This window comes from Phalaenopsis equestris, unplaced genomic scaffold (genome assembly GCF_001263595.1).
Source record: "Phalaenopsis equestris unplaced genomic scaffold, ASM126359v1 Scaffold000580, whole genome shotgun sequence".
Lineage (NCBI taxonomy): Eukaryota > Viridiplantae > Streptophyta > Magnoliopsida > Asparagales > Orchidaceae > Phalaenopsis > Phalaenopsis equestris.
Window position 1 is genome coordinate 196,968 of NW_018165020.1, and position 10,979 is coordinate 207,946.

At 31.3% G+C, this 10,979-nt stretch overlaps 2 protein-coding genes across 3 annotated transcripts in view; one reads left to right on the forward strand and one right to left on the reverse strand.

The window, feature by feature from the left end:
• The window catches only part of LOC110029501 (UBP1-associated protein 2A-like), a 30,638-nt gene extending 22,558 nt beyond the window's left edge, over positions 1 to 8,080 (forward strand). Inside the window, exon 2 of one of the 2 annotated variants that reach the window (XR_002294552.1) lies at positions 7,805 to 8,080. The gene's annotated coding sequence lies outside the window, so the exon portion shown is untranslated. The remainder of the gene's footprint in view (positions 1 to 7,804) is intronic. The other variant, XM_020731822.1, reaches the window with a different exon arrangement.
• Positions 8,081 to 9,654: 1,574 nt separating this feature from the next.
• On the reverse strand, positions 9,655 to 10,477 carry LOC110029504 (50S ribosomal protein L18). The gene has a single exon (XM_020731827.1). It carries the CDS (start codon positions 10,430 to 10,432, stop codon positions 10,022 to 10,024), a length of 411 nt encoding a protein of 136 aa, XP_020587486.1. The 5' UTR covers positions 10,433 to 10,477; the 3' UTR covers positions 9,655 to 10,021.
• Positions 10,478 to 10,979: the final 502 nt, after the last annotated feature.

Genomic DNA, 10,979 nt, shown 5'->3' on the forward strand with positions numbered 1-10,979 from the left:
AGAAATAGGAAAATATTTTGTCAATCCTCCTTCAGTTTGAACACAAGTAACAGCTCTAGTATACATATCTTTAATGACTTGAATATAAGTCATATCAACACATTTCTTCTCGAGAACTCTCCAAAGGATATCTCTTGGAACTTTATCTAAAGCTTTTTCTAAATCAATAAAAATCACATGTAGACTCTCCTTATTATCTCTGAACTTCTCCATCAAACCTCTCAATAAATGTATAGCTTCCGTAGTAGACCTGCCCGGCATAAATCCAAATTGATTATGAGAAATTTTTGTGATGCGTCTTAACCTATGTTCAATTACCCTCTCCCATAATTTTAAAGTATGACACATCAACTTAATTCCTCTATAATTTGCGCACTCTTGTGCATCCCCTTTATTCTTAAAAATGGGGACCAAAATACTCTTCCTCCACTCAGGCATCTTTTTACTTTTTAAAATAATATTTAAGAGTTTAGTAAGCCAAGAAACTCCCAAATCTCCCAAATATTTCCACACTTCAATTGGGATATCATCAGGTTCTACAGACTTTCCACCCTTGGTTTTCTTTAAAGCCTCTTCAACTTTTTTTTTGCTAATGCGACGGTAAAACTGAAATTTTTTTTGTTATTCTTCGCGATATTAAAATCACTAAGGTCGATCGTATTTTCGTTATTATTACCATAGTTAAGTCAGTAATTAATTTTTACTTAGGCTAATTCGGAACTAATTAGGAATTTCGTTATTATTACCATGGCTTTATTAATATTTAATTATGATAGTTAAACATATAGAAATAATTAATAAATTAATGATGCGTATCAATTAATAATAACTGTATCGTTGTTATTTATGAATTAGTTACTATTTTTAAGTAAAATTATTAAAATTTAGTAGTGCTTATTTGTGGTTATTCAAGTATTGATTTAATTAAAATATTAAATAGATGTTATTATGACTAATTAATTAAAATATTAATTTACCTAAATTGCGAATTCGTTCTAGTCATGTTTTTTTGTAGAAAACAAGACATCTCAATCATTTCTTCAAAATATCACATTTAGAATATTTTAGCACTATCTTTATCGAGGAACAACATTTTTATTGTTTTTTAATATTATCATAAAATTTAAACTTCATGCAGACTTAATGCAAATTTTTTACCTGAAATATACGAGTAATGTTGGAACAAAAATTTGTTAGGAAAGATAAATTCATGTTATATTGGTGTATATGGACATTTATGTTCATTGTATATGTGCACAGCTGCATGCACGCATTGTTTTCTTTGTGTAGAGAAAACTTTGAAAAGGCTACAAAAATGTAATTACAGCAAAGAAAAATGTTAAATGATTAAGAAACATTAACTTGACAAGAAGATTTGACATTGATATAAGGAGTTGAGCTCTTATTAGTCTCTCAAGGAATTGATTATCAAAAGCTGATAGCACATCTGACTAAAATTTTATTTAAGAATGATTTGAATAGTTTTGTCCATGCGTATCTTACATATTTATAATTACAAAACATGATAAAATTTATTATCCATTGATCGTAATACTAAAATATGATTGTGGAATTTGTCATAGGAGACGTCAAAACTCAATAGCATAGGAGTGAAAATCGCCAAAGCTCCATAACATCTACAATGTAACTCTAAAGGGAGTTATGCATAATAGAGGAGGAAGATCACTTGAGCCCTTGTCTCAAAAGAAGTTTTCTAGTGCCTAAATTTCAAGTGGTAGCAACATAACTCACTTGATGCTTATGCTTTAAATAGCAGCGTTAGAAGATAAACAAAGCAACAAACTTGAAGCCATTTTAGAGTTTTAGATAAGAACAAACTTATAATTATCATGAGTTAGCAATAGCATTTCTACAAATACTTTCATGCAAATCATACATATGATTTATTGGTAATGCAATCGGATATTATTCTAAATCACCTGTATGTTTCCCAACGGATAGATTATGACTAATTCTTAGAGGAAAAAAGTTAAAAGATTAAGAAACTTTAACTTGATAAGAAAACTTCACTTTTGATATAAGGAGTTGACCTCTTCAAGAAATATTAGTCTCTTAAGCAAGAAAGTGCAAATCAAAAGCTAATAGTACATCTAACTAAATTTTTTATTAAAGAATGAACTGAGTAACTCTCGTATTTATGATTACAATACATGATAAAATTCTGTATCCATTGATCATAATACTAAAAAATGGTTGTAGAATTTCTTATTGGAGACATTGAAACTCAATAGCATAGGAAGGAAAATTGAAAGGCTCAATAACATCAACAATGTAACACTAAAATGAGTTATACATAATAGGTGAGGAAGATTATTTGAGCCCGTCTCAAAGGAAGGTTGCTAGTGCCTAAATTGCAAGTGGTAGCAACATAACTCACTAGATGCTTATGCTTAAAATAGTGGCGTTAGTAGATAAGCAAACCAGCAATCTTGAAGCCATATTAAGGTCATAGATAAGAACAAACTTATATTATCATGAGCTAGCAATAGCATACCTTTCATGCAAATCATATGTATGATTTATGGGTAATGCACTGGGATATAATTCTAAATTACTTGTATGTTTCCCAATTGATAGATTATGACCATTTCTTAGGGGGGGAAAAGATGGTTTACATATCTAGTCATCTTTTAAAACTAATAAATCACACAAGTATATTGTTTCTATCGAATGATTGGGCAATTTCCTTTAGAAAAATAATTCAAATGATTTAAAGATTAGTTATGAACCACTATTTATTTTTGGCTTAACCATATTGATGAAGTTTTATTTTCCAAGTTTTCTAGCAGGCAATTACCATTAGTAAGCATTTTGAGTATGTCCATATGATTTATCTTTCTCCATAATATTCTTTTGATAAATTTTCAAGCAAAAAATATAAATAGAATATAGTATTGATATTAGTTTGCTTATTCATCATAGGGATAAATTTCATCGATAACTCGTCTGGAGGCATTATTATACTTTTTACTTGATTCAATAATCTTAAATTGCTTAGGTTATTAATTTCACAGTTTTAAATTTAGGATTATATATCATCTCAGATTTAATTTCAGATTCCGGTTTAATTGCTGCTAGACTTTTGGTTCACGTATCTAAACATGTTGTAATGTAAACTTCAATTTCTATTTTGATCTAATAAAAATGTTTATAGATATTGCAACTTACACTTTTTTAACTACGGTCATATTTAAAAAAGATTCATGAACTTTAGTTTTTTTTTTTTTTTTGTTTGGAAAAGTAGCAAATTCTAGCTTTACATTATTCTGTATTGATGTGTGTTCAACAAGCTTTGTATGAGATGATAATGATTTTCTTAGAAATATTAATTAAAAATGCAGTAATCATAACTAAATGATTGTAATATTTCTTAATTTCTAATAATGTAGAGAAGGCTTTATCTATTATTGTCTTTGGTGAATTGTGATTTATTCATGCTTAATTTTTTTTCTTCAAACTTCAATTAGTTTTAATAATTTTTAGATAGAATAATCATGGATTAATTACTACTTTATGCTTGTTAAATATTTATTTATTTATATTTTAAGTGAAAACAAAGATTAATTGAGAAGAAAATATGAAGAAACAAAACCATAATCAAATGGAAGCAAAACAATCCAAACAAGACTTAAATTGATCATTTGGCTGGTCTCCATAGCCTGTTGATTATAGCCATTAATTTCGAGTTTATGTTTCATATTGACCATTGGAGGGTTTTTTTTTTCTTAAAGCAGAAGTGCTATAAAAGCATTGTGGAAGTCCTGTTAAATTTGTTTTTGCTACTAATAAAAAATCATACATATTGTATGCTTTAAAGAATTAGTTTAATTTGTCCACCTAATCTAAAACTTGTCCAAAAGTATACATACCATCAAATGTAAGAATAAGATTTATAGCTTTATAATAACATTTTTGGCATCATATAGGATGATAGTTAATTTAATTTATTTTTTGTTGCACTCTTTTTTAGTTAATTGACCAAAATATTATGTCCTAGCTCTAGAAGAAATTGTTATGCAACCTTAGTCATGGGTACCAAACTTAATACAAAACAACCTTTAAAAAGTCAGAAAAGATAATAAAGAAGAGGGGAAAGATGAAAAGATTAAGGGGCAATTCGGCTGCAAATACTTAAATTACGAATGCATTTTAAATGTAGTGTAAATATATAACGTGTTGGGAATATCTTGGGTTGTTTCGTTACTTGTAAAATAAATTCAAGAAATCATTTTTTGTGTTTGATTGGAATTAAATGAATCTAAAACTTTGTATTCATATATTTTTGCTAATATTTATTTTGTATTAATGTATAATTTTATTTTATTAAATGGATCTTGAGCGTAGAAGCAAGGCCAATGAAGGTTAGTCAATGCTGCCGATGAAATATATAATTTAAGAATATAATTCCTTGCATTATAATATAATCATTATTAAATTGAGTTTGTTTGAATTACATCTTTCATTTTAATTTAATTAATTGAAATAATTTGCCCTACCCATCGTTAATGAATTGAAATGATTTTTATTCATAGAAGACGTTGAAGAAGAGTGAAAAGATGGAAGATTAAGAAACAGTGACTTATGAGAAAGCTTATGCTTGAACAACCGGTTATCTTCTCTTATAGATATTTAAGTCTCTCACTTGATTGAGGAATTGATTTACTTGAAAGAGAAATGATCAATTTTTTACATGTTTAAGTCCCTTATTTGCACATCGGTCATACTGCAGATATAAAAACAAGTAAAACTAATTTTGTGAGCTCGGTTCCAGCGGAAGGAAATTTGTTGAAGTCCAGTAACAATAGCAAAAAGTGTATCACTATAGGTGGTAGTACATAACATAGGAAGGAATATTGCCAGTCAAGTTCCAAGCTGTGGCATTAGTGGCACAAGCTGCAAATAGCAGGGACTGAAGTAGAACAAACCAAAAATAAATGTCTAAGAGGTTCACATGTAAGGACAAGGGAAGCATGATAGAAATAGCCGGTTATAGCATCTCCTTTTTTTTTTTTTTTTGTGGCTATAATGCGTTTGTTCTGAATATTTAACTGAAGGCATATTATGAAAATATTCTTTCTACAGATAGGCCACATTTCTCATATTCCTTAATAGTTGGTCCATATCTTTTTCAAAACCAGGGGCAACTGAGGTTGTTTTTTCAATTCTTTGATTTAGAAAGTTCAATTATTTGTTATAAATATATCTTTAATATTCATCTGTATTTCAGGCATATGCAGCTTGGTTTTTAATGATCGACATTACTATATATTTGGCTGTTTTCTTAGATTTTTTTTTGCGACTTCTGGTTTTGCATTTGTTATGGGCTGTCAAGAGATCCTTTGGAAGGGAGGATCTTTGATTGATGTAGGCTTGTTTGGGTTTGTTTTTTTTTTTTCACCTTTGGTGCTTAAAACGTTACTGAAGCATAAAATCTTTTCTTTTTATCGTGTGTTTGTAAAAAAATATCTTAAAGGATTTACTAGGAACAAATATGATGAATACAGAAAACAGTTATAAAAGAAATAAAGCACTTGCTAGAAAACACCTAGATTTACAAAGTTTGTCCCAAATGCCAAAACAAGCCTACGGAGCAATGAGAGTATTAGAATCACTTTAAAAAGGCCACACAAGTGTGTAATTAAAAGAGCCAGTAGATAATACTTTTTTAACCCCAAATATAGTCAATCTTGTCACAAAAGACATGAAAAATCTCAATTTTAACAAAGAAAGAAAATTAACAAAGTTTTAACTAATATTAAGTATCACCCATTTGAGAGTGCATAAAAAGGGTGGCTTCCCTCGTGTCTATGGAATTGTTGCAAATTTTTTGAATAAATATGCTTTTGATTTGTTGGCTTCCCTCATGCCGAGCAGGCCTACGATGGAAGCTATACATTTATTGAAAAGTTTGATGGAGAAGTTCAGAGATAATAAGGAGAATCTACATTGATTTTTATTGATTTAGAAAAAGCTTACGATAAGGTTCCAAGAGATATCCTTTGGAGAGTTCTTGAGAAGAAAAGGTCTTGATATGACTTATATTCAAGTCATTAAAGATATGTATACTAGATCTGTTGTGTTCAAACTGAAGGAATTTTCCTATTTCTGTTGCCTATTTCTGTTGGATTACATCAGCGATCGGCTTTAAGCCCATATCTTTTTGCTTTAGTTATGGATGGTCTTAATGGACAATTACAGGAAGATGTACCTAGGTGTATGCTTTTTGTTGATGATATCCTTCTCGTGGATAAGACGAGAGAAAAAGCCCAGGAAAAACTTGAATGATGGAGGTCTACATTGGAGTCTAAAGGTCTTCGTTTGAGTAGAACTAAAACTGAATACATGGAATGTAATTTAGTAGTAGTAGCTCTAGTGACAGAAATGTAACTTTGGGTGATCAAATTATTAAAAGGTGTGAACGTTTTAGATATCTCAGGTATGTTGTTCAAAGAGATGGTGATATAGATGGGGATGTTAATAGTAGAATCAAGTTGGTTGGTTGAAGTGGAGGAATGCTTCGGGGTATTTTGTGTGATAGCAAAGTACCGCTTAGACTGAAAGAAAAATTTTATAAGACGGTGGTAAGAACTGCAATGCTCCATGGCGCTGCATGTTGGCCTTTAAAGGAGAATCATAAAGCAAAGTTAAGTGTTTCCGAGATGAGAATGATTAGGAGAATGATTAGATGAGAATGATTAGGTGGATGAGTGGTTTTACACTTACAGACAAAATGCAAAATGATTATATCCGTGATAGGGTTAGTGTAGCTTCTGTGACGGACAATTAGAGAAAATCGTCTTAGATGGTTCGATCACATTAAGCGTCGACCATCTAATGATCCGATTAGGAGAGTAGATGTTTTAGATTCGACTTATGTTAAGAAAGATAGAGGTAGACTTAGGAAAACTTAGGCTTATTGTATAAAAATTGATCTTATTTTATTGGAACTAAATGAAAATACGACACTAAATAGGATGCAATAGAGAAAAAGGATTCATTTAGCCGACCCACGTAGTGGGATTAAGGCTTTGTTGTTGTTGTTGTTTGTTGTTTTCATCTCTCTTCTTTAATATATAATAGCTCTTACAGCCAAAAGCACTATCAGTTGTTAGCATGCATGTTTTTCAATTTCCAAGCGCATGCCTTGATTTGCGTGCAAACCTATAAGCAATCTAATTAAGCAATCATGATTGCTCTCCTCCTATTTATAAGAGTTAAAGAAAAGTTCTTTTAAACGAAAATTAGATTTTTTTTATTATTATTAAAAGGGTAAAAAACAGAAACTTATACTTCATTTAAAAATTGAAATTACAAATAGAAACTAAATATTCATATTTTCTTCAAAAATTAGGTGTACATCTGTCTATATCGTAATAAATTGTTGAATGAAAAAACCTTACATTATGATCCAGCATGTATTTGCACAAGCCCTAAATTTTGTTTAGTATATTCTATTTTGATTTTGGGCCGCTCAAGCCTGCTTTGAATTTATCCAAATCAAGCAAGCAGTTTGTCCCATAATTTCTGGGGCAAGGTTCTTGAAATAATGCCAAATCTCACCACGTTGGTGTTGGCACTTCTTTGTTCTCCCAGTTCCTTATTTTCTTTAAACAAGTTAAATAAATACTTGGCTGATAATCATAACTTTAACAATCAGTCGCCTCTATTATTGATTAAAATATGAGACATGCCTCCGCTTCTATTTGCATTTATTCGTTTCTATTACTGTAGAGCATGTAGACAAACTTACCGGCTAAAAATGTGTTTTTTCTCTCCCGTCCAGGTCCAGATATAAAAAAGCAGTGGCTTTATTTTTTTTAGATGGAGTATTTCCTTCATGCATAAGCAAGAGACAGCAGTCTATGCTATTTAATCGTCTGTAGCTAAACAATTGTAGTTGTTTCTTTGATGGTTTTTCTGTCTGTTGAACAATTAGCATATAATGAACTGTAGCTTGGTTGCTCAGATTCTAGACATCAATGCATGCTCCAAAAATTATTTGGCATCTTCCAGAGGCTAGAAATGGAATTTGCTAGTACAGAACTTTCTTTTTTTAGCTCTTCCTGACCTCTCATATCTGCTAAAAAATTTTTCTGCTGCAGAAACAGTGTGAATTGGTTATAGTTTAATTATGCGTTGCTCTGCTACAACACAGTAATTTATGAGTAAATACATTTTACTATAAAAAGTAACCATTATTATTTTTTAATTTATACTGAATTCCGAATATCTTACAGGCATACCATTTCGTAAAGCTTTATTACTAATATCTATTGTTGCATCTTAAACTTGATTTTTAGTATTTGTGTGCGGCACTGTTCTGTTGAATGTGCATCTTGGTGATTTTTTGATGATTCATACGAGTAAATGCTTATTGCTACAAAATAGTCATTCATTTGCACCAAATGTTGAATGCATTTAATGGCACGGCATGAAAGAAATGTTATACCGTAGTGTTTTTCCTTGCATCATAATTTGAGAAATTTTGATCATTCCATGATCATGATTTTATGAAAAATATGTTTATCAAGCAAGCATATTGTTCTTTTTTATGAAATAATTTCCTACAATTGAAGTTGCTTGCGGTGTCAAAGATTGGGAAGCGATTTTTTTTATATTTTTCTTTTTCTTTTTGAAGCATAAATTTATGTAGTTGAGTGAACTAAATTTGCAAATACTTTCTAAGAAGAAAACAAAGCTCTCATGACCTCTTAAATTGTTTCTGGCTTATTCTAAACGCATGGCTAGTAGGATTGGATCTATGGTTGTTACTACTTTTTTGCTCATTTTTAATGTTTTTAGCTCTATATTGTGGGAAAAAATTTGCATGCGATAGACGTACGCAACGCTGCGTGCGATATTGGGGTTATACCGATGGTACAAGGGGGTTACATTAGTGATATAAACTCTTGTAACCTTCCTGTAACTTTCTGTAACTTTCTGTAACATACTTGTACCCTACAAAAGTTTCGCGTTTCTGTTATCATATATTAATAATTTATTAGTAGGTTACACATAAGTTACAGAAGGTTATAGGGAGGTTACAAGGGGTTGTACCGTGGATGTAATCCCCTTGTATCCTCGGTATAACCCTAATATCGCACGCAAATTTTTTCCCTATATTGTGGGGGTGAATTTCAAAAAATATTTAAAAAAATAGATTCAAGTTGTATGTATAATCTTTATCAATAGCTATTCTATGGAGCTGAGTTTAAAATTATAGGGGCACTTACAGACCGACCAATTCTGATGTATTTATATATCTAAGACCTAAATTTTATATTTTAAAATTTATATCACCTAAATCTTATAGCCCACATCATATGACAAAATTAATTTTTTAAAATTTTCTAAAAACAAAAATATTAGCTGTTCGTACTTGGAGTTGATGTGTTAGATATGTAGATGCACAAGAATTAAGTGGTATGTATGTAAATCTTTCAAAATTGTTTCTACTAGTACTTCCTTATTTTTTTATTTTCCTAACCAGGATAAATAATTTAAAATATTTTAAATTTATTCTTTTTAGAAAAGAAAAGAATTGTCCATCAAAAAAATTTTAACTAATATTAAGAATATTGACAACCACTACCTTTATTTTGACGAGTCCGCATGCATCCGGAGTCCTATAAAGGAGTGACACGTGTAAAATAGACCAATCAGTGCCAATATATTGTAATTTATCTACTTTAAAGGTGGCGCATTCATTGGGAGCCCTGACCTAATATTCTCTCTATTTGACGAAAAAATATTACCTCAGGAGTACTAATGCATCAGTACTTCAATGAGGGGTGCCACGTAGGCACCACGGTGAGACCATTGCCTACGTGGCACCCCCTCATTGGAGTACTGATGCATCAGTACTCCTGAGGTAATATTTTTTCCTATTTGACAGAGCCTAAAGAGGTTCGGAGGATGAAAAGAATCATGTATTCGTTACAATACAATTACATGCCGTGAAAATCATCCTTCAGGAATTTCGTCAAACAGGTTGTCGTCGTCACCATCGAGGGACATCATGATCCGTGCGGCCGTCGCCTCCATCGATGACAAGGTTAACGCCGTGGGAGCGGATGGCGTTGAGGATGGCCCATACCTTGGCGCGGTTCTTGAACCCTTTCTTCTCGACTTCCTTGGCGGCATTAGCGTGAATGGGCTCGGTGGCCAGGCCGTCGACCTTGAGGCGCATGGCGAGGACTTCGCCGACTGCGGCGGCCGCCTTGGAGTTGCAGGTGCGGCCGCAGTCGAGGCCTTCCCTGAGCGCCTTCTCCACCGAGGAAGCCGTCACGATAACCCTACCGCTTCGGCGATCCACCACGTTGGCGGTCACGTACTTGAGCGAGATGAAGAGCCGCAGGACGAATCGCTTCGCCGCAGGTGCGTGGGACCAAGGCGGAGCAATCGGGCTCATTTCTGCACTCGAATGTCCAGCTCGCCCTTTCCCTTTAGTTTTAAGCTCTGAAGGGATGATTATGTATCTGGTGGTCCAAGGAGAAGTTGAGATTTGAATAATTTAATATGAGAACTTCCTTGTTCTAGCACTTCTTAGTTGTTCGGACATAATATTTTCTTCCCCTAATATTTATTTATTTCTTTTTTAATTAATTCAATTACTATAAATATTTTTTTTTATAAAAAAAATTTGAATAATTTTAAACATATCAAAGTATTATAGAATGATTTATGAAAATATTTTCTATTAATTTTGTTAAGTTTTTTCATTGGAATTAATGTAAAATTTTGTAAGGTTATTAAGATAATTTGATGATTTTTTTTTAATATTTATAAATTGTACATGATTAATTATTACATTATTTAGTTACATATTTAATATAATAATAATAAATAATTTAAATTTAAAAATAGAATCATATTGAATAATTATAAATTTTTATTGTTTTCATAAATATTATATATTTTGAGAATATAAATTTTTGTTGATTAGATTGTTTATGTTT